Raw genomic sequence first — 27,784 nt, 5'->3', positions numbered from 1 at the left:
CGAGCTCGTTCTTTAGCCATCAAAAAACGAGCTAATTGCCCTTACAAACTCGCCCGGGACTTGAGATCAATCGTCAGATTATTATTAAATTTTTTTTTATTTCACGTCCGCGCTCGAGTGTCGACAACGGGAATCGTGCGATCTTTCCACAACGATTTCCCTGCACGTAAGGTAAAAGGTGCCAATGCCTAGACAATTCATCACGCCGGCACCTAACTCTAGACATTCTTATTGTTTTAGTTTTGGTAACGCGAATATTTAAACTTTTAACACTGAGGGAAAAGAAATGGTTCATTCAACTAAAATAATAGTTATTGGTTGGCCACAACCATATTTTTCGCTTGTTCTAACAGAGGACAATAGTAATAACATACACATAAGGTCATTATCGCTAATATTATAGGGAAAAACGTCCAAATAGCAGGCACTAGTTTTCAACCCTTATTTGTATCTCATCAAACATTGAGCTGTACGGAAATTTATTAATTATTTGTCAATTATTATTTATTTATATGTTTTCTTTTAAATCTCTATACACCTTAATATTTGATAATATCCGCGCAAGAGCACAAAACAGGTAGAGTGCTTAAAAACAGACAGAGTATCGATTCCTGGACGTTTTTTCCTAGTAGCAATTAATAAAAAAATATATTGTTTTCTTTATCATAATATATGATTTTTTTTTCTATGCAATTATGGTTACCAAATACTTTGTTTCTCTGTAAACGTAGAATATATGCAAAGTATGTACATATATTCTGGACTGAAAGTTCAAATATGTGTATTTAACCCTTTCGCCATTCGAACGGGACATGTGCTTTTTACCCATTATTAATAATAATCTTATTCAATCGAATAGACAGCTTTTTTGGTATTCATAACACATATCAGCTATGACTCTGTTTATTATAGTTAAGACAAATATGTCCTCCTAAAAATTCCAGTGAAATATCAATGTCCTGGATCTACTTCAGTATCCCTTTGATGCTAAACATAAAACTTTTAATTGGTTTGCTGAAACTACATTATATGTTAATATATTTAATGAAGTAAAAGTAAAAAAAAATATGTCTTCATAAGACATAAAAATTGCTAGCGAAAGGTTTAAAGAGCAAAATAACAAGAATTAAGTTAAAGTTAAGTACTGGTGTTATTAGTGGCACTTTTACTTTTACTTTAATCCCGCGAATATCCGCTGTTTCGAAAGATTTTCAGCCGACCTTCCTATCCGCGCGAGTTGTTTAACGGCGCTCTTTATCGTGCCATAAGTTTACATCTTCCGGTGAGTGTTATGCGTCGATGCGAAATATATTTAATCGAGAGCGATGTAATTTATGAAAAAAAAAAGAGAGAAGAATAAGAAGGAAGAGAACGGCAGGTATCTCCCGGCGATAAGTACAAACGGCACTAAGTGAGCGCGCAGATAAACGTAACGCTTGGGTAATAAAGCCGAGCCTTAAGACGCGCGACTCACGCTTTACTACCGAAAACATATCGTTCCGCCGCGATTATGGCGCGCGCACGTTTTCCATCCACATCCGTCCGTCTATCGCCATGCTCTGCTTGATATTAGTTGCGTTCTTAGCGCGCACCTTACATCCACTTGTTCGCCCGACTCTCTCGTAATCTCGCTCATCGTTTCCTTTTCCCGTCCATCCGCGCTTCGGTCGCTCTCCTCCGCGGTATCCCTGTTCGATTTGTGGTCCGCTCCTGCCGGTTGGACGAGCCGACCGAACGGACCCGTTGCAAGTCGATGGATCGACCGTCGTCCGCAACCACTGACATTTCCAGCCGAGTTATTTGCATAATTTACTACCGATATCAACATTAGCGTCCTACCTTCCCGTACACAAATAGTTCCAAATACGCACGCGCGGATGTACGTGAGCACATGTATTGTGTGTGTGTGTGCACAGAACAAAAATTAGTATCCACTTAAAGGGATGCCATACTCGAAAACTTTGCCGACAAAATACTGACCTTTTTCTGCAAGGTTTACGTCTCGTATTGATTGCACAGAATTACAAGTGCTTTCACACAATGAAAGTATGTGCAAAAATGAATTGGAGCATTGCTTAATATGTGGGGAAAACGATAGAAGTTTCAAGATTGACATCTCGAGCTGTAAATTAGCGTAAATATTTTCCCAATAATTTGCTCCACTCGAGAAAAAAAATATACTTTTAGTCAAAAATACTTCAAAGAACATTGCTGTGTTTTTACTTAACCTAATTTAGAGAAAACAGTTTGAAAATTTATGAAAAGTATGTAAAAAGATCGATATATATATACATGATTCAGTTTTTTATATAATACTACAGTAAATACAGTAAAACAAAGCAACGCACATTTATGTGAAATCTATATACAAGAAATGCGAGAAAGAATAACCTGATCGTATTAGTAGATCGCCTCTACATTATCGATATTTTTCGAGTTCGTCATTCGCTTGAGCATTTCCTTAAAACTCATATACTCAAATTAAAACGCATACTCAAATTAACAGTCTTGCAAGATCTCAAATTAATAATCTCATAAGAAGTGCCATGTGATTATTCTGGTAATAACGACATTTTCTTCCAACTTTCCGAAAACATCTTATTCTCAGTTTAATATCTTGTGCTTTTTATTAATGAACATTATTTTTTTACAATAAGAAGGCAGATTTTTCTCCGTTGAATCATATATTCCTGCAAGTAACTTACCTCCGTTTATGTAATCTTACTTGAAAATTAACATATCAAAAATACAGATATTTTCCAAATACAAATATGCTTTTTCTCTGCAGCAATATACGTGTGCGATATATATTTATGTATGCGCGGCCAATCTGGTCCGATATGTGTGTATATGTGTGCGTGCATGTAGAAGTCTACCCGGCCGATACGAGCGCGACCCTGAAATTTGAAATATCGCAATGTCATGGCACAGCCAAAATGGAGAAAAGATGCGAAATGAACGGGAAGGAGACGAGGTGATGCATCGTCTCCGACTACTCGGTACAATATTGATGCAGAGAGCGGAGGCAGGATCCTTGATCCTACCTGACTCTAGGCATGACGTCAGGATCGATTCGTGACGATCGCGCGCGAGCAGTGAATATTCATGAAGGACTGGGAGACAAGTGCAGGCCGCGACACGACGTTGATGCACTTACGATCGTCGCGCCGAGCCGAACGAGACGAGCGATAATAACACGTGGATTTGACGTGCGGGAATTTGCATTTTCGCGATTTTGTCTCCGGCAAGATCTCGCGTGTGACGGCGCGCGCCCGTCTAATTTTACATTTTCAGTAGAACGCCGAGACTGAGGTAGCGTCGCGACCCCTCATTCGGATATTCTCCGAGATATGATCGTATGATTATTATTATTATATCATTATCTTGTAATATTTCACGGGAGGATTTCGCGGAATTTCATTCTTGGAATATTTCGGCGTATTATTCCGAGTGTACGTAAACGCCTACGACACGCGATGCAATCTGCTCGATAATACAAGAGCACATTACACGCCGATATATATTCTCTTATTGCACACACATACACAAACACGCGCGCGCGCACGTTACTTTTTCGTCATGCTTATTAGCGAACTTTGTCTCAAAGACCTTGGTGTGCGACAAAGTAAGCGATAAATCATTCACTCCTGCGGCGATCTTGTATATCATATTATCGCATCGTAGATCTTTACTCCACTTTTGCTTTTACTGGACTGTCCGCTCGCCGATTCGCTGGATTCCTGCGTCACACGAGCTATGACGCAGCTGGTAAACAATTAAATGTGTTACAATGGATATAATTGCCGCGTTCCCACGATTATTATTAACCGCACTTCTCGCAAGCCGGGCGTAGAAAGAGGACCGGCCGGCCGACTTCTGCAATTTCGACTCCTCGTTATATTCAGTGCATAATCGCAAAATTCCTTTCTCTCTCCCCCCTCCTTTTTTCTCTTTTTTCCAAAGAAATTTACATATGCAACATAAAAGATACGACAGAAAGACAATGCAAAGAAAATGTTCTAATTGCATTATTTCATCTTGTGCTGCATTTCGCTGACACTTTCGCGCTACATTTATACCACCATAGATTAAGTATGCACCACAAGAAAATAACTGCGTCAAAGTAAATATTACTTGTTCCAAGTATTTTATAAGTTTATATGTACGCCAATTCATCATGAGCCCATCACAGGCATGAGATTTCTTCAAGATGCGTCCTGAATTCTCTAGTAGCATTTCAATCAAGAATATTAAATTAAAACAAAAACTTAGTTCGCCTACTACATAAGATCGAGCCATCATTTTTTCTCCGGCAAAGTTTCACAATATTCTTGCGAAGAGAACAAATTCTTCTTTGGACTACATAACAATGAGCTTTTCTGGAATTTCCGACGAGTATATTTCAAGACTATTATAAAGAAAATATAAGAAAATAGTCATTACCTGAAGAGAAGAAAGTAAACCGAGTAATAGGCTTTACTTATCAATGGAGTGACATTTTCCTGTCAGTGTGTATGTGCAAGCAGATCTCAATCACTGAACGCGCGCCAAGTGTGAGGGAACTTGTTGGGACTCCAGCGTTATGCACGAAATCGCGAAAAAGACAGATAACAAGGCGGATTGGTGAAACGGGACGGTGCGGGCTGGCGTGGCGCGCGTTACTCGAATTAATTCGAAAACGGTCAAACATGGGTCACACGGGAAGAGAAGCGGAGAGTTTTTGCCGGCAGCGACGGTAAGAGCCGAAAGAGACGCGATAATTCTATTAAAATTACGCACCGCAAATACCGCCCGGAGGTGTGTGGCGTCATACGTCATTAACGCGCTCGTCACGAACATGCGCGAGTTGCGCACGCGTGCCCGTGGCATGCATGAGGATGGGAACGGGAGATGTTCTCGCCTCCGCGTCTCGCCACCAGCTGGACCACGCGCGCGAAAATACGCTCGTGTGTAATTCAACGCGAGCGTCCCGCGAAAATGCATTATTGCCGCGCGGCCGGTGCTTTATCGGGAAAATATTTTCGTCCGCGTGCGCGCACTCGCTCTTTTCAGCGCGCCGAGTCGAGATTCGAAACGTTCCGGATGCTGCAGAATTCGGGAGGATCGCGACGGAAATCGGATCGTTACGATAGTTCTGTCGTTTCTCAGACAACTCTCTCAACTCAGTCGTGATCCTAACAATACAATGACTGCTCGCCACGAGTAATCGCGATGAACGAACTCGGAAAAGAAACACATAATCTCCTCCATAACGGAGTTCTTTTGCGCGTGACTTCAAGAGGATTTTTCAAAGATCCGAAGGAAAATATTCTAGCATTCCAAAAAAAATAACTCTAATTGCAAAATCCTATTTCTTGTAATATCATGTTCCAAACGAGAACTTTTGTCGAAAAGATATCCGAGCGGAAGTCTTGGCCCTACTTTGGTCTGATCTTTTCAACATCCGTATATTCTGAAAGGTCGATGTACTTTTAATAGAAACTGAAATCCTATTTAGCATCTCTAAATAGCAGGAAACGAACAAAATGCCGCTTGTAGGTTAGGAAAAGAACCTCGAGCAAAGCTAGTAAGTTAAATAGAACTGAAAGAGGTTGACAAAGATTTCAGAGTGTCAAAGTAGGTGTTAAATGAAATATTAAAGTCAAAAGAAAGTAGGATCAACTTTTCGAGTCAGGTATTTCTTTTTTAATAAAGAGGAATATTAATTATGCTTAGAATATTTTCCCCTTTTGAAATTTCAGGAGAATATTCTCTGCTGGCCATAAACAAGAGGATTCCGTTAAGGATAAAATCATATCTTTTCTTGGCGAATTACAAAATATCTTTGCGAATTACAAAAATTTCAACCGAATTAATATTCTCATGTAGTCGAAGAGTGCATAATTTTAAGATTTAATCTTCTTCCCTGTCGACATCGACAGTGATTCAAATCCACGTCGTTCTTAGTGCCTTGCACGATGCCGCATAAAGCAATAATGGCAATAATGGCGCATGAGGAAATAATAGTAAGTGTCGAGAGCGTGCGCGGGGCTTGAAAAAAGATCGCGAAAGGGTCAGTACGAGATCGTCTCGGCAAAGTCGTCGACGGCGATGACGTCGACGTTATGAAGGCTCATGTGGATTATGTAGATTACGAAGAGAGGTAGATTTCCACGAACGCGAGCGCGCGAAGCCGCTGTAAACTCACCAGCCTTCGTCTACGTCTAGTTCGCCATTAACATTTTTCCCTCTTATCCTTATTTTCATATCCGCTCGGTTCAGTTCGCTTCTGCAAACAGGCAGCGCATTTTATTCCGCCGCACCTGAGGCCTACGCCACGAGTAGTTTTTCACGTTTCACCCGGTCGTCGATGCGCGCCGCGTGTGCGCGCCGCCAGCTCAAGTGGCGATCGAAGGAGAGACGGTCGATCCGGTGGTGGCCTCTTCGTCCGTCGTTTCAGCCGAAGAGTATCGTGACTCTCGCGCACGAGATCACGTATGTAAATGATAATTATCGGGTTCAAGCGCGCTGGAAAGATCAATTAGTTATGCCGCGAGGGGAAACTGTTACGTGCATGCACGCTCGGCGTGCCTCGCGTATGTGCTGCGTGCACATGTGCGTACGCACGCACGCACGCACGTACATACGTACTACCGTAGGTACGTGCGTAATCCCGCGTTCCCCGAGATCGGCCGATTAGGCGAAACGAACATTACGCGCGATACCGCGAGCGCGCAGCGGGACGTGATTTGCAGAAATCCATGGCTGGAGGCGACGTCTCGCGATAAATCCGAGACGATCCCCGGATAACCCGCAAGACCCCACGAGAGATCGTTGTATCCACGTGTAAGGCCTCTGTCGATTTGTGTCACGCGTGCGTGTCTCGAAATGTCGAATTTTAACGCGAAGGAAGATCGTTCCTAGTCAGGAAATACGTGGAATCGTAATCAATCCGCGACTCTCACGCGCGGAGAGACGTCTATCGTTTAAAATTAAAATAACGCGTAATTAAATTTGCATTCGTCGATGAAATCGACGCGTAGCTTCCGCATCGGCAGGATATACGGAGGAGGCAGAAAGAGGCAGAGAGAAGCTCACGTGTGACACATGCGACCGTTATTAGAGGAAAGAGAGAAAGAGAGAGAGAGAGAGAGAGAGAGAGAGAAAGAGGGAATTTTTGGTACAAGCGCAGCGCGCGCTCACTCGAACGGCCACGTGTCTCCAGGTCGACGTGCGCGGAACGCAATAATGTGAAAGAAATAAATCCGTAATAATAACGTGAATAACGCGTCCGCGGGCAGAGCTCGTTTCGGAAATGTCATATTTATCACCTGTTTCGCGTGTCTAATTAAGGGTTAGACCCGTGCAAGTACTTTGAGTTATCTCGCCTGGCGATTGCACAACGTTTAGCGGCGACGTACCGGGCAATTAGACGAAAAAGGCACTTGAATAATGTCAGACGCACTGAGAGAAATTATTCGATAAAAAATTAACAAACGGATATTTCCAATCAAGTTCCGCTCAATTTTTATATCCAATCAGAATATCCGATTCAATTTAATCGGATACTTTCGATCATAATGGCATTTTATTAGATAAATCGATCAAAAAATTATGAATCGATATTTCTCATCGGATACAAAAATTCATCAGTATTTTGATCGGAAATATCCGTTTGTTAATTTTTTATCGGATAATTTCTCTCAGTGCGGGATAGATTCACGACGGGACAGCTAACCTGAGTCAAAATTTTAGCCCTACTTCCGACCTGCACTTTCTAACATCTGTATATTCGGAAGGATCAGTGTATGTTTCATATACATGGAAACAGAAGTCCTACCTAACGCCTTTAAATGCTTGAAACCACACAAAATGCCACTTGCAGGTTCTAAAGAAGACCTCTCGACAAAATTGTAGGTTAAATAGAACCAGAAGAGGTTGATATAGACCCAAGAGTATCAATGTAAACGTTAAATGGACTATTGAGGTTGAAAAGGTCTAAATTTCGATGATACACGTAGTAACAGAAGTCTCACATAGCGCTTTGAAATGGTCGAAAACACACAAAGTGTCACTTGTAGGTTCTAAAGACGACCTTTTACAAAGCTATAAGTTAAATAGAATCAAAGGAGGATGATTCCGAGAAGTTAAGTTTCAGAATTGATGTTAAATTGAATATCGGAGTCGAAAGAGAGAATAATCCAAATTTCGACCCCGGAAGCGTCGAATGATGATAATCCGTTAATGTGAAGTAAGTTTTTCGTGTTTTTCGGCGTTATGTAATCGGGCGTTTCTCGAGCGGTTGCTATTGAAAACCACGTAAGTGCCGTCCGCGCCTTGAACTTTGGCGCTGTGCTGACTGTTATTATTACTTGCGCAATTCTCGCAATGTTGCGACGTTATCATTTAACGGTCAATCTTGGATTCCGCGAGTAGACGTTGATTCATTAAATCACTGCGATTTGAATCCGCGAAGTATATCATCTCATTTTTCCTCCAATAGTTATAAGAATCATAAAAACCTGCTTATAATGGTGTGTGTGTGTGTGTGTGTGTGTGTGCGCGCGCGCGCGCGTGAATGTGTTTTTGAATATAGTATCATATTAAATATATAATGCATTGAAATGAATTCGTCATTATATATTAATTACATAGGATCAATGCCTTTCTGATGGCGCGAATTAAACGTCCACATTAAATTGGTCCGAAAATCGCGGACAGACATCAAATCGATGTCCATAATCGTGATTTCGACATCGTCGTTGATCGTAATCAACGTCGGATGTTATAGTCCAGAGATGAATTGTCTAAACTATCACGCGTCGCGTATGATTTAATTGGACAAGTTAAGAGCAAACGACGATTAGGAGAAAATGTCCAGTAATTGACATTCTTGCGCGGATTTCATAAAATGTTAAGGTGTATATGACAATTATGAAAATAAATATAAATAATAAGAAATAATTAATACATAATTTAAAAAATCTTTATACATATTATAACATCTGATCAAATTCGTTCAAGAGTGTCGAAAACTTTCTGAGTGCCAATTACTTCTGAAAAAGAACTTTAATTGTAAAAGATGCTATTTTCTGTAATTCCACATTCTAAACGAGAGCATATTTTTGCCAGGAGAATATCTCTTTTCTAATGGACTAATCAGAAATCTATTAGATATTACGTTTATTCTTTTTCTTTCGAATCAAGAGAAACATGTTTACTTAAAGCAAAGAATATTCTCTGCACTATTGCTTTGCAATATTGCACTGAGAGAAAAAAATATTTGGGAAATAGTAAAGAAAATATTTATTTGGTTAAATATTTATTTGGATATTCTAATAACATATTTATTTAAATCTAAATTTTTTTATTTAAACAGAATAATTGTTTTTCGTGGAAAAATAAAATTATCTTCAGGTTTTAGGAAAATGTGTATTTTTTATTTAAAAAAATATTTTATATTAATGTAAGTAAAAACATGTTATTAATAAGTAAATATTTTTACTTCTGTAAGTAAATATTTTTTACTTCTTAGATATTTTTTCCTTCAATACAGAAGAAATTTTCATTAAAAACAAGATTTGTACTGTAAAGTTCCTCTAACTTTAAAAAATATTGTGCTTAGCATATTTCCCTTTTGGTTATAGAAAAATTCTCTCTAGAGAGGCTCCATAGAAAAATTAAATCCTCTAAGATTCAGAGAACATCGCCGAGAATAAGATTATATTTTTTTGGGTACACTAAACATTAACGGTAATCGCTTCTCGCGCTTGCATGCAGAAGTGGCAATTCACATGCAACATTCGATACGCGTAGACTTTGATGGGTATTTTTTAAGCGCGCTCACGCACGCATCCGACATCGATTCGAATTAAAATCCACATGCGTAGGCTGCTCCCGGCGCGCGCACGAGCGCGCTTCTGTTTGGAGACACGCGTTTTCTACGTATGCCTACCAGGCGAACACGCTCTCGCATTGTCGTAAAAGTCGCAGGATGCCCCGTCCTTGTAAGAGAAGGGTCCTCGCCTCTGAACTGAACTTAACGAGCGAAGAAGCGCGGCTAGGCAGTAATCGCGGGGCGCTCGCGAGCGGGTGAGTGAGCGCGCGCGTGAAGAGCAGTAAAGAAGCTATTAATAAATTATGAAGTCATTAATGGTCGGTTGCGAATCGTTACTCGTTCTTTTTCGCGGCGCTTCGTAAAAACGAAACGAAAAGGCCGTATTTCATCGCGCTGTACAAATCAAAAGCCGGGAGAACCCGTAATTCGGAGCTGCCCTCGTTCTCCCGTTTAAAAGCGTGTCGTAAAAGGACGATACCGTCGACTGCCGAGAGAGAGAGAGAGAGAGAGAGAGAGAAGGGGGGGGGGGAGGTGAGAGAGAAAGAGAGAGAGGCAGCGCTTTTCAAGCGTTAACTCGTTGCTCAAGGTCGATAACTTTTCTATTATCGGCAGGAAACAGATCAAGTACGTAATTTATTACAACTTCCTCGGTTTAATGCCGTTAACGCTTCCGGCCCGTTTTTTACCGCCGCAGCGCGGGCTTTCTTAAGCGTTAAAGCCGGATCCGGCAGGAAGGATGCCCGCGCATAGGAAGAAAAAAGGAAGAAACCAAACGAACAGACTCGAACGACGATCGATACCGGCCTTATAATTCAAGATTAAACGTTGAAACAAACCGTGGCGGAAACTGCGACGAAAAGTCATGTTCTAATAAGAGCCCCGGTCCCGAGTAAAATCCCCGGTAATCCCTCGACGATACTTCACTCCGCTAATAGTCCCATCGCGTCAGACACGATCTCAGGGAGCCTCTTGGAAAGTGTCGAAATACCATCAGCCGTGACCACTGGCCCTCCTCGCCAAGGTTCGATCTCGTTTTCGGCCGAGTCTCTCGATCGTTTGAAATATTAATCGCCCGCGTTGCGAAATAGATAGGTTTACTCGACCCTGAAATAAAAAATCCCTTGGGGCATACAACGATAAGAATACAACCATGGTGCTGGTAGACAGAATATAAAGTGTCATAATAAGGTGTCAAGAAGTACAAGAGAAAGCAAAATAAACAAAAAAAAAAATAATTATAAGTGCCCGGTAAATAAAAGGTAAATTGTGGTTGCGTTTTACAAAAACAGTAGCAAAAAGAATTATGAAGAGAAAGTAATACATAACGATACAAAATAAGAGAGAAGATAGAGGAAAGAATATTATAGTGTTTTCTTTTCATACAGATTTTTTTCAATTTTATTATATTTCTAATAGTGTAGAGAGAAATAAACTGTCAGTAAGTCTATCTCTTGCGCAAAAATATAGTAAATTTCACTAGAAGCAGTAAATTTTCTTAATAATATTTCAGTTTTCAAGATACTGAGAGAAAAATATCTAAGAAATAAAAAATATTTATTTGGTGAGTACTAACAGCGTATTCGTTTAAATCTATATTCTTCTATTTAAATGGAATATTAAATTAAATGAAAACCAGTTGTTTTCATAAAAAGCTGAGGTTTTAAGAAAATACATTTCTTTATTTGAGAAACATTTTTTATTAACATAAATAAATACGTTGTTATACATAAAGAAATACCAACCGAGTGGATATTTCTTATTTCTTAGATATTTTTTCCCTCACAGGAGTGTAGCGCCTGCGAAGCGAAAGGATAGTGAATTGCTGTAGAATGTCAATCTGTTCCTCGGTAAAAAATTGCGACAATTTTTACTGTAAAATTCTCTCCGTGTAGTGATAACTATTATGACAAGAAGAGAAGGAGAAAAAGAGGCAGAGAGAAAGAATGAGAGAGACTCGCGATGACGAGACGTCGAGGAGTAGCAGTGACGAATATTCGCGTCGAAAGCCGTGACGGTGTACTTTTGCAGGCCGCATGCATAAGGAGCGTGAAGCGTTTAAGCGTCGATGAGGCGCGTAAGAGCGCAAAGTAGTAGCGAGATACACCGCGAACGGGTGTATAGGCGATGATATAGCTAACTCGGCCTGCCGGTCGTGCGCGCACATTCGCATACGTGTGCGCGCGCGCGCGCGCGTCGATCGATATTGCGAACTCTCTCGGCTTAATGACAGGCACTGGTAATGCAGGATCACTCGTCCTTGCAACCTGCAGGATCCTTGCCCCTTGCACGCCGACGTGTTGCGTCAATCGGTCGACCGCTCGCGCGTCCGTGTGCTTCTTTCTCGGTATTAATCGCGCGCGAGCACACACACATACACACGCGCGCGCGCGTGCACTCTCGGAGTGCGCGCACGCGTTGCATATGAATCTGCGGCCGCACGTTCCGTATACGCGATCGCATTTGTACACGCGGGTCTTTATTTATCGTCGAAATTCGCGACGAGCCCGTAAATGAAAGATATGGAACTTTGCAGTACACGCCGATAAATCGCAGAAAAACTCTGGGAGTCTCTTTATTAATTCTCCAGCACATCACGCGGCTTAAAAGTGAATCCAGTATATCCTGCGTGATTTTGCATATATTATCCCCGGCATGATTTTTCGCGCAGGCACAGCTCTAGGAATATTTATTGAACGCGATGTTAATCAGTTTGCAGACGCGCACGTGCGTGCGTGGCTTACGCGTGCCTGTTATGTACAAGTTTTGCGCAGCGCGAAAATCGAGCTCTGCGCAAAGGGGAAACCTGTAATTGGAACGTATATTCTAACACGAACGCGGGGAACAATTGATGACGGACAATGTCGGGCAAGGTCTTCCGCGTCTCTGATCCCGCAGCAAATTACGTGACGGAAAATTCTGCCGGCGTGGATCTCGTTCGCGAGAAGTGTATCGGTGTTGCTGGCAATCCGCACAATCCGTAACGCTCAGTCTATCATTAGCGGTCAATTAGAAGCACCTGGAAAATACCGATGAATAGCGCGGTTTACCGTGTCACTTTCCAGACCGGCATTTCCGTCGCCGTCGCCGCCGCTCTACTGTTTGATCGAACCAAGTAGGTTACGAGAGAGACGATGGAAATAATCTCGACTAATTAAACCATTAATCTCGCGGGCCGCTTAGGAGCGTGCAACCTGCCTGCTCCGGGCTGCTTCGCGCGTCGAGGCCGCGCTAAACTGCCCTCGATAGCAGCCGTCGTAGCTCGAGCTGATCCGATTCCAGTCACGAGCCCGAATCATGAATGATTGCAGGTGATGAGCAGTATCGGGGCGCCGGTGGCTCCAGCAGCGGAAGTCCACCTGCAAGTCTGTTGGTGGTGCCGCAGCCTCTCACCGTTAAGCCTTCGCATCCGTCGCATCTAAATCCACATCTCGGTGGGCCTCACTCGCATCCACCGAGGAAGTACCAATGCAAGATGTGTCCTCAGGTGAGTCCGAATAATTCATCGATTTTGCGCGTTAATATGCATGAGCCGCGGACGCGGCCACCGTCCTCTTACCGGACCTGTCTTTTGCGTTTCGCAATTCCTCGGCAAAGCGTGTGTCACCGTCGCGATCCGCCGACCGATTCGCGCGAGGAGGGACGTTAACTTATGCCACGCGTGCTCACCGTCGACGTGCGCGATTAATAACGCGATTAATAACGTAATTAATAACAGGTTTGCCGCGTGGGCAGGAAACGACACTTTCTCATGTGGTCATCGTCGTCGTTACGTGTGTCTCGTGAAATATAAACGTCACAATTTATTTATTTATTTATTTACGGGGAGACATCCCTTCTTGTGCGGAAGATTAGATAAAATCGATGTGTCACAACTAGATGTAAGACGCACGTGGTCTCGGAGGAAATACTCCGTGAAGCGAAAAAGTGAGAAATGTGCAAAAGTAAAAGGAAAGTTAATAACTACCGTTAATAATCGAGCTGTACGCTTGAAAGTGTTGACCAATCTCGAGAAGAAATTATACGATTGTATGTTACAACACGAACAATTAGTAATTCGGGTAATGAGATCAGCATGAGTTAGATTTGTACAAGCGAAACCGGTAAAGCGGGACCATACGAAACGATCCTCTCTAGGGACAAGTATTGAAATTAATTGAAGTAAGTAAATATGAGCAGTCAATATTACCGCTAATTATTATGTAAAGGAACACAGCGTCTGTCATGGTCACGGCGATTATCCGACAGATTTGCAGACCAAGTAAAAGCATAACGCGCGAACAATTGTGATTACAAATGCTCATAAGGTATTCCATTCTAGAAAGATTTAAGATGTCCACACGCATTTGTAAAAATCATGGGGCACGGACGACTCGATATGACGTCATGTCTTTCTTTCTCTCTCTTTTTCTCTTTCTCTCTCGCTCGCTCACTTTGGGCCTTGCAAGGTGCGCGCGTAACAGTAGCCGTGGTAATGTATCTATATTGTCTTGCTATTCAGTTGCGTGATGGAGTGGCATTTTGAATGACCAATGAGACTTTGAGATTTAGTTAACGGAATCGATGGTCCCTTAGCGGTTTTAATTTTTTTCACTTTTCCCCGGGGACAATGCTTTTCTCCCGTTTGTCCTATTCTTAAGAATAGAAGAAAATAACTCTTTAATAGGTCCTTTCATACGAAGAATCGGTCTTTACTTTCAGTTCTCGTCATCTTAGATATGTTGTGTGACTGCGTGTCCACGTAGTGAGAAAACGCAAAAAAATATCGCTACTTACTAGGTAGTTACATGTTAGCGCCTTATGTGGGAGACACTTCTCGAAAGAGTCACCGTGAAGTTATTCAGCAGTAGCCAGTCTTGTGAAACACAGATTATTCACATCGAACAACCCTTTCTCAGGTAAACACGATGGTCACGTTTTCACAGGTAAAGAAAAGGTGAATGTTTTTCTTAAACACACCTTTACATCAAACGCCTACAGCTGAAAATAATCTCCGTTCTGAATATATTCTGTAAAAGAATGCTAAGGAGCGGTGGACCGTGCCGGGAACGTGCCTCTTTTATACTTCTTTTCTCTCTCTCTCTCTCTCCCTTCCTCCCTCTCTCCTCATCGCTCACCATGCATTCTTTTTCTTGAATCTTCGATTTGGAATCGATTCCCTCGCATCCGAGAATCTCACGAGATGCAGTCGGCGAAGGTAATGTGAGATCTGGACGCAACTTCTGATTACTTATGATTTAGGCGATGCTGAATATCGATATAACGCACTTTCGTAGTTTTCTCTTTTCTTCTAATTGGATGCATCAAATTGAAAATGCTTTTACAGGTTGAAAGCACAAACGTTAATGAATGGCTGATGCTAAACAATTACATGAAATCAACAAAAAAATTTTTATTTATCGACTTTAAAAATTTTTTTGTTAACCTCATGCAATTTAGCATCAGCCATTTATTAAGCTTTGTACTTTCGCCTTGTAAAAGCATTTTCAATTTGATGCATCTAATTGAAAGAAAGAAGAAAACTACGAAAATGTGTCGGTATATAGCATCGCCTTAAAGACAGCGAAGACAACACTCGTTGTGACATACGTGATTTTCACAGTTACGACGAGAACTCACGATTAAATGCTCACGAGTAATACTTCGAAGCATTCGTTGCGCGCTGTTGAATAACGACGTTGATTTTTTACAATGAGTCTTTTCGCGCGCTTTTCCATCCAGGAACAGCGATTCTCATGCGTAGGAGGAAAAATGTTTTTTTATTTCGACAGACGTTCTATTGTGTTCCTTCGTCTCCAGCTGTCATTTTTTTCGTCAGCTCGTTTATCGAGTTTCAAAAATGTTGGCGACTTTCCTCACCTCCCTCGACTATCCCACGGTCACCGACTTTCAGTTGGTAACGCTAACAGTATAATGAAAAAATAATGTATTGTCTTCTTGTGACGCATTGATATTTTTTGCTGCCACTACAATTTACGATCGTATTTTACTCTGTCCGATTTTGAGACGTAAGTAAGCGCTAAATTCCACTGGATTAATACTATTCGAGAAGAGTGTAGTGTACAATCAATTATTAATAACTTTAGCGTAGATGTGTATATTGAGTTATCCCGAGTCGCGCAAAAGTTTGGTTCCACGTTAATCTTGTTATTTGTCGAACTCGAAGAATCAATGGGAAATTACGAGGTGTAACATTATTTAGGCTATTGTCCTTTGACGCCGGAAATGGTTACTTATCGCCGTTTCGTGTTGATTCCTTAAAAAGGAATTAATTAAAAAATTACTTGATGTTTAATTATCTTAAAATTTTATTATTTTTGCTTTAACTTGATAGTCTCTACTTGGATTTAATCTTTTATAATTCTTAATTCGTATCAGCAATGCATTAATTAATAACTGACTCAAGTTTTTCTCTCTCTCTTTCAATCTTTTATTATTATTCCTTCCTTTTCTCTCAGAGGGAATCTTCCATAATCTCGTTACTATTATTTCTTATTGCCGTTAGGAATCTCGTTAGGATATGGACCGGTATTAATAGTCGCTACTTGAAACTTGTCTCAAGTGAAGCACTCAGATTTGTGCGAGAGTTTAGAGTTAGATATAAATCTTTCGATGGGATTGCGATTGCAAGCGTCACGTATGTCATGCGACAGACTGCCACTACATCCTGCGTCCTGTCCTTCCTAGAGTCAGCTCCTGGTTGTCATCGTGGCACTCAATGTATGTATCGCACGAAAGTGTCGGCGGGAAACGCGGCGTTAATTAATGATCGCGCGTTTATCGACGATCGTCGAATGTTGCGACACTTTTAATATGTATCGTGCGTGCAATCATCCTGATAGTTTAACAAATTGATCAAATGAAATATCGGACACTTCAGAGGTTTGAAACGTCTCGTTTCAGTAATATTGATTGTTTTGATTTTTTGGCCGCCGAGTGTGTTTGTTATTGTTTGGCGCGCGGCAACGGCTCGCTACTGGGGAATGATTTTGTTTCTTCTGAAGGGGAATATCAATTGTTTTGGAAATCTCGCGCGTCCTGTACTCGCTCGTGATGAAGTCATTACGTATCTCGAGCCGACGAGCGACGCACATGTCGTGATAAACGAAGCACGTGTATCAGCATGTTATTTACTGTCGTGCAAGTGAAATATTCTATCGGCGGGAATAAAGTATTTGATTGAATTCGCGTCGCGTTAATTAACACGCGTTTCTCCGATCGAATTTACGCGAGTGTCAGTGTTACTCAATATCCAGTGTTAACGAGCGTCCACGTGGCAGCCAAGAGCTCAGCTGACTCGGAAGGTTAGGTCGCAGGAAGCAGGACAACAGGATGCAGTTAGCGCTATGTATCTCCAGGTGTGTCAAATTTTTTATCATGCCGAAAGTTTCCGACTTTAACGGACGTTTGACGAACTCACCGAGAACAAAGAGAAATTTAGGCCGGTGTTCGTAGTTTGTCGTCATTTGATACATAATCCCCTTATAGAAATTTAATACTGATAAGTGATAATTTGGCCAGTGATAATTACTATCGTTCAATAATTTTATTACTCGTACGACTAATAAAATTACTATTTATTACTGGCCAATTTATCACAGTCAGTGATACTTTTCTATAAGAGTCGTAATTTCATTTTTTATTGAACTTATGATTATTCATTAATTTGTAATACTTATTTCATACAACTAAAAATATCGATCGAAAAAGCCGAATAATGGCCGACAAACATGAATCTGTGATTAATTATAGTCTCGATCCTGAATAATTTACAACTATAAATACCGGCCTTGGAATATAATATAAAACTCACAATTATTAATTTTTATGTCTAATAATGCTTCTTGAGTCGCGAGCACGGTCTTGTTTACATCTGCAAGGTGCTTTTTTTATTTCTGTTTAGCTTTGTTATTATACGAAATTCAAATTATATCTTTATTGGTAAACATACGGTATTATTGGACACGTAACTGTTATCTTTGCCTTGACAGTTTCCTCCTTATTAGCTCTTTTAAGAGTTTCGGGTTCCACGGAGACTTTCGACGTCGAAAGAAAAAAAAGAGATTGTGAAAGTAGAAATGTGTTGTTTCTTTTTTACTTATTTACTCTTTTTTCTACATTAAATTATGTAATATCCGTTTATCTCTTACATGTTCTATCTGCAGCTGAATAAGTTACATAATTATTGCATTGTGCCGATTGAAATTATAAGAATAGAGATTAAGTGCGGACGGAATATTGAGATAATCTAATGTTGAGTAATTTCGATATAAATCTGTGATAAAAACTCACGTTTTTTAAAAACCCTTTTTAAAAACATGGAGAGAAAATAGCAATAAATAACCATTTGCCGCGTTAGATAAATAAATAGCTTGTATAGTGTTTTATGTCGAGATTCTTCACTGATTCTTCAACTTGGTATTTGCAGAATTAGTGTAAAAGCGAAATTTCGACTCGGGATCGACGGGAGAAGACTCGGGCCTTGTAAAAATACACAATCACAATGGAATATTCTTCTCTTAAGACAAATCTGTAAAGAGAGTGTCTTAGAACTGACGCGGCTGAGAGGATTCCCCGGGGCGGTCAAAGACTGTCACAAATTGATATTATTTGCGAAGTTCACAAAATTTCCTTAACTTTCATAATTGATCAGGATTTCTCCGGCGCAAAGATGCTTATATTTTCAAGCACGGTACACATCGTTCCATCATTAATGTTCGTTCGAGAGCTTCGAGGGAGCTCTTAAAACTTGCATCAAAGATTGCGAGTATCCTTATGCGGCTGAGTTTTTGGTACGCGCGGTGGACTTATGAAAACAGTGTGTGTGTGTGTGTGTGTCATGTGTGTGTGCATGTGTATGTATGTATGTAAGGGCCGACCTCTAGAAAATTTCTCGCCCTCGTCGCACAGCGGGGTTAAATGAAATTTCATGTTTCAAAAAAGGCTACAGCTAATGAAATTTGAAACAACTTTGTCGAGTGGGATTTTTGTTTCCCTTCTTCTAAATCAAACATAAAGAAGTTGAATTAAGAAATATTTTTTCAACCAAACACCAAATAACTCATTTTATATCTTATCTGATTTAATATCAGGCACAGATACTGATATTGAAATTAAATACTCAAATCCTGACTTCAAAAAAGTCATACAAACTCATTAAATTTTACTTTAACTTAACAAACAAGATTGATTGAAATAGTACCTAATTTTAGTAAATCAGAACTAGTAAGTTAGGTACGAGAGAGAGAAAGAGAGAGAGAGAGAGAGAGAGAGAGAGAGAGAGACTAAATTTTATTTTAAATAAAATTTATATTATTATTGTGTTATATTATTGTTATTGTGTTATATTATTATTGTATTTTTTTATTAATTATTGTCCTTGGAGTAACAAGCTTTGAACTTTTGTGTCATTTGATTAAAAAAAATTCTAAATTTAACTTCTTTATGTCTGATTGTGAAGGGAAGCAAAAGATGAGAATCTGGCTCGACACAATTGTTCTAAATTTCATTATTTTTCGTTAAAAAAGAAACAAAAAAAGCATCGAAATTGGCTCAAATTTCGTGGCTGTAATATGTTTTGAGACATGAAATTTCATTTGACTTTACTGTGCGTCGTTTCGTAAAGTCCCATCCGCGTTTTCGTTACTTACCGATGGATTCTCGGCGGACTCTAATTCTGCAAATTCGCTAACACGCGTATTTACGAGCCGTTTGGAGTCAATCGTTAAAAGTTTACAACTTTCTGCGCTTACCGCAATAATTATCGCGGCGCATCGCGAAAGAAGGACGCGTGTAAGACTAGAAGGAGAGAAGATATGACGGACAGAAATAGAGGGGAAAGAAGCGCAAAAAAGAAGAAAAAAAGAGAGAGAGAAAGAGAGAGAGAGAGAAGAGACAGTTCGAAGGACGCGACGCACGACATTTCGTAAGGAGAATCGTAAAAATTTTACGATACTCGCTGAATGGTTACAGAATAGAGCAAATTATCGTACGGCGGAACGAGTCGCGCTCGTCTTACCCGCCGCGGAAGAGGCTAGAGCAAAACGCGCGAAAAGCGACGATTAAAACTAGTTATATTGCGCACATATCTGTCGCTGTAGATACAATGTGACGCGAAGAGGGAATGGGGGGGAGTCTAATTTGTCGCTGATCGGCGGGATGTCGCGCGCGCGCGCGCGCGCGATCGCAGAATTCCGCAATCTCCGGCTGTCAGTCGCGGATCACGTCTCAATGAAGATTTCCTCGTTTTCTTCCAATTACTCTTCGATTTATTCCCGCGCGGCGTTCCCACGGGCGCGCGGGGCGCGGTGAGAAACGCACGAATGACAGGAAGCCTAGCGGAAGGACGTGGATGAGAGATAATCGTTAAGAAGACGCGGCCCGATGATCGGCGCGCTGCGACGCCTCGCTCATTAGCGCGTAGCGCATGAAATTAGTAAACGAACGGAGCTGAAGCTCGCGACCGCGCTTCGTTAGACGTCGTTTTTCCCGCTAATGACCGATCGGGCTCTTTAATCGCCCGACGGCCTTATCTCACCCGGTAGGCTACTACAACGATAACTCATGCGTGCGCGTGTATGTGCGTGTGTGTTACGCGACGTGATCAGCTTACTCGTCACCTCGGTAGTTACTGTTCGATCTAATATCGCGGAACACACGGGGACGATTATGATTGGCTGGTAATTATAATATTTTATCGCCGCGGCCGAAATGATCCGACACCGCCCGTTATAAACGCTCGTACAGTGATCGAAGTGCAACACGGCGGCATTTGTTACTTGGTAACTCGGGGAAACGGAAGCAAGAGCGCGCGTATATACACGGAAAATGGTACTTTTCCGCGTGTTATTTTTCGTAACGGCCGCATTAGCGCGGTGACACGCGAAAATCGAATAAATGTCACGGGGGACTTTTTAAATAGTGCCAACGCGGTGTATTATACTTCCGCCGCGGAAGTAATCTCTAACGCGATTTATAAAGCCGCGCTCTCACAACGCACTCGCGCCCGCGGAGTTTTCGCGACTGTCGCACTCCTGCGCGCACTAATGCATTTTTGTTAATTGCACGGTGCTTTGATAAATACCTCGGGACGTCCCGGTCGAGTTTGCCCCGGCCTCCCCCGTCCTTATACCCGGAATAATCCCAGGTAACATCTCCTTTAATTGTCGACCTTCATTCGCGTCCACGCAAAAACCGATTCTCATTTGCGACGCGCCGCAAAAAAATGATCGGATCTAAAGATTGTTGCGTTTATATTCCCGCGTCTCGCGCCCTGCGCGCAGTAATAAATACTCGGTCTCAAGTCAACGTCGCGTCGGTGTATGCCGCGCCGCGGCCAGACGGAGATTAAACCGAATCAAATTACACATTTGCGGCCGGTAAAAAAATTCACAAATTACACTGATTTCGTGCAACGGTACCGGGCGGATTCCCCGCGATTAATCGGCGCTCCGCGCGGCACGTCACAAAGTAGTAGTTTCTCGTTATAATGATTCCTCTTTATCGGATATCCTCTCGCGGGGATGAGGTTGCCGCGCGCGCGAAAAGAGAGTAAGAGAAAAGGGCGCGAAGAAAAGCGCCGAGGAAAAAGGAAGAAACCCGAGGGACGGCGTGGAGAGGCGACCGATCCCGTATTATCCAGGTCGCGGAAACATCTCGAGACGTTCCCGCTTGCGAAACACTCGCCAATAAGTGCAAACTCTCTGGAGATGGCGTTGCGTAATGACGGCAACACGAGTGACAAATGCTCACCGCGGATGATTGCCCAAGTCGAAATTTTAGCCCTACTTTTTCGACCCGGACTTTCTAACATCTGTATATTCTCAAAGATCAGCGTATATTTAAGACAACTAGGTTTCTACTTAGCGCCTCTAAATAGCAGAAAACGCACAAAGTGCCACTTGTGGACTCTAAAGTAGGTTAAATGAAAAGGTTGATGCGGGCTTCAGTCTCAAAGTAGGCGTTAAGTGGAACACTGAGGTTGAAAGTGGAGCCAAAATTTCGACTCGGTTATACGCGAATGCAACAACGAGATCCACGCAATACACACATCCTCGTGATCGTAATTTCAATTATATGCGCTCCGCCGTTCAACCGAGTGGAACGAAAATGACGAAACTTACGACTGCAGAATCGCCATATCTGCATACGTGATTATAATCGTGAATCGATTTGTCCGCATGCGGCGCAAGAGGTGGGGTCTCTTGAACGATTGTATTTCTGCAGGCGCGCGTAATGAGATAACCATAATACGTGTGACTGTTCGCGCAATGCGTGATGAGGCGTTGGCAGCGAATTTTTACTCGGCTAATAGCGACGATGCGGGAACGCTGCCGCGACTCATTCGTGAGAAATGACGCAGGAAGTCGGGCGAGAGGCAAGCGGGGGAGGGTGTAAATTCGATTTAGGGTGGGAGGGGGTTAAGAAGAATTCAAGAATTCATAAATTGCCGCAATCACCACGCCCCCCCATAAGGCAGGAAGTAGAATTATGCTTCATCTCGTGCAACGGTGCTGTCACGCTCGTTTCACTAATGTCTTCTACGATTAATCGAGTTCGTTGTCGCTCCGCGATGTCGGGCCTCGTCGGTCTTCTGACCGGACCGAACTTTCGACATTCCTCTCCTTAGGAACCGACGAGACTTGCTCATGTCTCTCTCCCTGAGATTTCAAGATCCTCAGCGGAGACGAAACGACGAGCTTCTCGAAGCGTGAATTTTGGAAGGATTCGCGGATAATGCGCGCGACATGCCTCTCGCGTTATTTTTCATACATGGCGTCGAGTGCTGTAATTAATCATTAGGAGCATCACGCTGTGAGATCCATCCATCGGATTCACACGTGGCTGTATCAACTTCTTTGCTCGACTCCAATGGAAATAACAGTCAGTAGACTTTTATGAACGCCATATCTCTCTCTCTCTCTCTCTCTTTCTCTTTTTCTCTCTAACTGCAACGTTCCGCATTATCATAACTAAGGCGTATTAATAGTTATTGTTTGAAGTCCGTCTCAAGTGAGACGCTCGGATTTGAATGCAGGCTTGGATGAGAATGTTTCAGCTAAATCACGATTACAAATGTAATATCACGCATATGATTCAATTGAAAATTTCAGATCCGACTCTAAATTTAGATTTGAGTATCTCACGTGAAACAAGTTTCTAGTAACGATGTCCATTAATATAGACTTTTGAGATCCTCCATCTTTTCCCATCGCGTCGCTCTTATTACGTAAAGACACACGCGGCTCGGGAATCGGCTGGAAACTCGTCTCGACTGGAGACTCGGACTTCGAAATCACCAGACTCACAGAGTGAGTGAATGAATGAGCGAGCGCGCGGCGCGCGCGGTGTTGCGCGATTACCGAGCGCACCTGTCGCGCTTCAGCGATCTCGTCCTTTAATTCAACGCGTCCACCTCGTTGTCGCTCTACGACTTTACGTCCTGACCGCCGCCGCTACCATTCCTGCTTATCGAACATTCCACCATCGGGGGAATACACGATCTCGCGGCGTACTGCCGCACGGAGGAATAAGACGGAGAACGAAGGGGGTAGAGGAGAGAAGGCGGGGAGGGAGAACGGGGGAGAGAAGGAAAACGAAAAAGGTGACCGCCTCCTGAATGAAGCTATGCACCTCCGTGGCCGGAGGGCTCGAGATTCAAGTCCGGAGGCTAGTGTACCGTGACGGCACAGCATCCTGCCTCAATCCTCCTGCTTCACCTCGTCCCCTCCCCCTCTCACCTCGCCCCCTTCCTCGTTCCTTTCTCCTTTCTACGTAACCCTTTACTTCGCGCTCCTCTCTTCCCTCTTCTCTCCTACTGCTCTCCTACTCCTCCTCGCAGTCTCGGTCGCGCGCTTCGTCCTTGTTCGCCTGACGTCGACTCGCCGCGACGTCCTTCTTCTGGGTAACCCTCTGCCTCCGGTCGCGCTAATGTCCCGTACCTCTTCCTTTATCATTGTGTTTCTCGGTCTCCCTCCTTTCTTTCATTAAAGCCGCGGCTCGCGCAGTCTTTCCTCACGCCGTCACCGTGCACCGTCGTTCCCTCACGCCGAATTGGATTACCCCGCGTATCTCAGCCATTTCTCTTTCGTCACCTCCTTAATCCCGTGTCCTTCGGCGTTGCGTAATATTCACCTCGCCGTCCCCATCATCGGGTCGCGCCGTGTCGGCCCGTTTTCTCGTTTGCTTTGTCAATTAGCCTCTCCAGATATATCTCGCTTATCGACTTCCCGTCAGTGTGATCTCTCACAGTCATCATATGCTGGCGAAATTAGTGGTTTCGTCGTCGTCGCATCTCTCCTTTTTCCTTTCACACGTTACACCTCTTCGCGGCGGCGGTGCGGCGCGGCGCGACTCGCGCTTACGGCGACGTTGTTTCGTTGTGCTTCATCTTCCATCGTCAATGTCTTTCTGCTTCTTCATCCATCGATGCCCACCGCTCTTCCTTCCATTAACATTTCGTTTCACCTCAGCGGTTCGAGCGCCTCGGCGTAGTTCTTGGTCCCCTCTCGCGTTTCCCACCTTCCCTCTGATACACCCGTCCTCGTGATCTTCCTCGATCTTCCTTCTCCTTCTCGATCTTCCCCCCTTCCTCTTCTCCTCCTCTTTCTGAGTCTTCGCCATCACCACATCACCACCACCACCTCCTTCTCCTCCTTCTGCATCTCCTCTTTCTCCTCCTCCTCATTCTCCCCGTTCATTCTCTTCGTCGCTGCCTGCATTCGTCGCGTTCACGCAACTTGTATGCACCGGTTCTCTTCATCTAGTTCCTCTCTCCTCGTCCACGGTATTTCCTCCAATTTGCCTGGTACTCTTCGATTCCTACCGGGCATCATCATCGTCCACTTGGGTCGATCGATATCTGAGGCCGCGCTTCGTGACGCTCCGTCCTCTCATCCCCCGTCCCCACCTTTGAACGCCGGAAAACCGCAACACGGATCTAGTTAACCGCGCCGCGGAAATTATTCGCGGAATAATATTGACGGTGGATCTAGGAACCAATCCAACGATCTCGGAACCACGCCGTTTGCGCTGCGCTCGTTGCACTCGACGAAACTCCCATTTGCGAGACAGAAAGGCAAGAAGAGAGAGAGAGAGAGAGAGAGAGAGAGAGAGAGACAGATGACGGAATTTGCGATTCGGGAGCATCCACGCGCGAATAAAAGTTTTAATATTGGTTCCCGAGGGACAATTCGACAGTTACGTCTCTGTTCACCTTTCAACACTCTCGGACACGATAAATCTGTTTCCTATAGAGATGATCATGAGAGAGTTTTTCATCGCGGTTTGAGATTCATATAATTTGTTACAAGATCTCCATTTTCTTGCAATAATCCGGGAATGTGTACTTCCTATAGGGAATATCCGGCGGGAATATCCTTCGGGAGCTTCCTGTGCGAAGCAATGTTTACGGGCGTCATAGTGTCACTCACGTCCGAGAGACGATTTCGCAAGGTGCGCATAGAGAGCCGAACAAGGTCCATTCTTCGTTCTCGCAGCGGTAGCCGCGAGCTCTGTCTTTCCTTCTCTCTCTCCCCCCTCTCTCTCTCTCTCTCTCTCTCTCTCTCTCTCTCTCTCTCTCTCTCTCTCTTACTCTGTCTCTCACTTTAAGGCACACGCACGAGATCGAGAGAAGGTGTACGAACGCGCTCGCGCACGGGCATTATTGAAAGAGAGAGAAAGACATAGAGGGAGAGGGGAGGTGGGAGAAAGAGAGAAAGAGAGTGGCGCGGTGTGCGTGCACATCGGTAAAGGAGCCTCACCTGATCACGCACCACGGTAGCGAGAGGCCCGTCATTTTTTCCACTCAATTTTTTTGATGCCTCTTTGTGGGCAGCGTCCCCTTCGCGGCCCTAGTAGGATGAACCAGAAACGATGGGAGGAAGAGGAGAACGAGGAGGATGAGGAGGATGAGGGAGAGGGAGGTGGGCGACGCAGGGGGAGTCGGAAGAAGACGAAGAAACGCCGGCTCGTCCGTCTCAAAAACATCGGCTTAGATCTAACGCTGATCGAAATTCGTGAGAGTCTTCTCAAGGTTGCTCGTCGCGAGCGTAATGAAGTAACCGGTCGTGTTATGCCGCGCACTCGCGCTCACTCGCTCGCTGTTATCCTCTCCATATCTGCGCCCGGCAATCGCGTTTAATTGAGGAGACCGTGGATCAGAGCTCTACCGCCGACATCTTATTCATTACGACGTGCAATACGATGAAATGGATACCGCTGCGCACTCGATGTCGCAGGACTTTTCTCTAGAAAGTCTTTCATTATGACTTTTGGACTCGCTGAAAATTCATCGGTGAGGTCGCCGTCGTAGCGCGCGAATCCTCCTACTCCGCGATTGGATTGCACATACATCTCGGTAATACCTCGGAAGCCACCGTTGCGTAACGAGATTCATAAGGAATTAATTGAGAAATAAGATCGCCGTGCAATCGCGTGATTATCGGAGCCTTGATGCACAGACGAGCGCGATTAATCTCGGCTCCTCGCGGCTTTCGCGCGAGTCGGAGAGAGCGCGTAACGTACGTGTATACGCAAATATACGTTGCAAATATTTCGCCGATTCCTCGCGAGGCGACACGCTTGGTTCTTTACGTTTTTCGTTTTTTAATTTTTTCCGACAGCCGGTATCGATGAGGAGAGCAGCGTTCGCACACTCGCGCGAGGAATATCGCGCGACGCACAAACGAATTCAAATGAAAACGAAAACTGCGGATGAATGGGACAAGGTTGAGCCAGCCCGGCAGTTCTGCCGGATCAAGAAGAAGCGAGAGGGTCGCAGGGAGGGCTTGAAGGAGGGAGGGAGGGAGGGAGGGAGAAGCGAGGAGCGACTGAAGAGGGAGAGACAGATCGGCCAGCGCGCGGCAGCCTCCCACGCCAAACAAAAGTCCTTAAGCCTTAGACTGAACATGATACCCCATTTACTGTCTATGTACCAAATTTCCAAATCCAGACCCTCCCCCGTCGTCCTGAGCGTCGTCCCTTATATACTGCGCGCGCGAGGCACAATACCCCTCCACCTCCCCACCCGCGACCCTTCGTCTCTACTGTCGGAGTTATGTAACCGTCCATCCGTTCGTCCGTTGGTCCGTCCATCGGTACGTCGTCCGCACGTCCGTCGACGCGCCCTGACAGACACGTTCTTTCTTCCCTGAATGAGCGGGGATTAAGAGGCGCGATAGATTCGGGATTTGATTCGGGACACTCGCGTCCGACCCAAGGTCGCAGAGTCGCGCTTTCGGGGCTTATCATGACGGGAGTCCCGAGGGTTCAACCCTTTCCGGCTCTCTCTTTGAGAAAGGTACTCATGGCGCTCACGAAAACTCATGCGCGCTCTTGTCTCTCTTGCAGCGTCGAGATCGTTCTCGGTTTGACGGCTGCAAGTCACTCGCGCTTGGCGAAAAATCACGAGAGTGACAGCGATCTTACGCGTATCGCGTGTCACAATTGGCAGAACCATAACGCGCCATGTGCCAAGCATCGTCGAGGTGACGAGGTTGCGCTCGCGAGAACTACGACTTCACCAGTGAAACGACAGAAAGATTTTCCAATCGCTTCTCTCGTCTCAAACACGTCGGACATGTCAAAGACGCGCTGAAGCAAGCCCGATTTATTCGGCAGAATCTTATATAGCGTTTTAAGGGGAAAAGGGGGAGGGGGATGGGCCAGATTGAGAACCGCGGCGGAACCGTGTCCAGATATCTCGGGGCTACCGTGATAATGCGTGACAATTCGAATTTACTTGCAATTACCTATAGCCAGGCGATCACGTGATCGCTGGAAAGGCGATTAAAGTGCCTCCATATCGGTTCTCCTTTCTTTTTTCTCGGTTCCTCGGGCCCCGGTTCGTCAGCTTCTCCTCCCGCCTTTCCTCTCCTTCTCTCTCGCTCTGACCCTCTCGCCCTCTTTGCTTGTTCCCGATGTCTCTCTCTCTCTCTCTCTCTCTCTCTCTCTCTCTCTCTCTCTCTCTCT

The 27,784-nt window shown here is 43.9% G+C and overlaps 1 protein-coding gene across 2 annotated transcripts in view; it reads left to right on the top strand.

The window, feature by feature from the left end:
* LOC116852146 (zinc finger protein rotund-like) overlaps positions 1 to 27,784 on the top strand; it is a 148,544-nt gene that overhangs the window by 53,848 nt on the left and 66,912 nt on the right. For both annotated transcript variants that reach the window (XM_032832243.1, XM_032832318.1), the window contains one exon: positions 13,126 to 13,301. In XM_032832243.1, coding sequence (XP_032688134.1) covers positions 13,126 to 13,301 — 176 coding nt within the window. The remainder of the gene's footprint in view (positions 1 to 13,125; positions 13,302 to 27,784) is intronic.

This window comes from Odontomachus brunneus, unplaced genomic scaffold (genome assembly GCF_010583005.1).
Source record: "Odontomachus brunneus isolate Ranch 3 - 2012 unplaced genomic scaffold, Obru_v1 Obru_scaffold_001, whole genome shotgun sequence".
Lineage (NCBI taxonomy): Eukaryota > Metazoa > Arthropoda > Insecta > Hymenoptera > Formicidae > Odontomachus > Odontomachus brunneus.
This window is presented reverse-complemented; position numbering and strand designations above follow the sequence as displayed.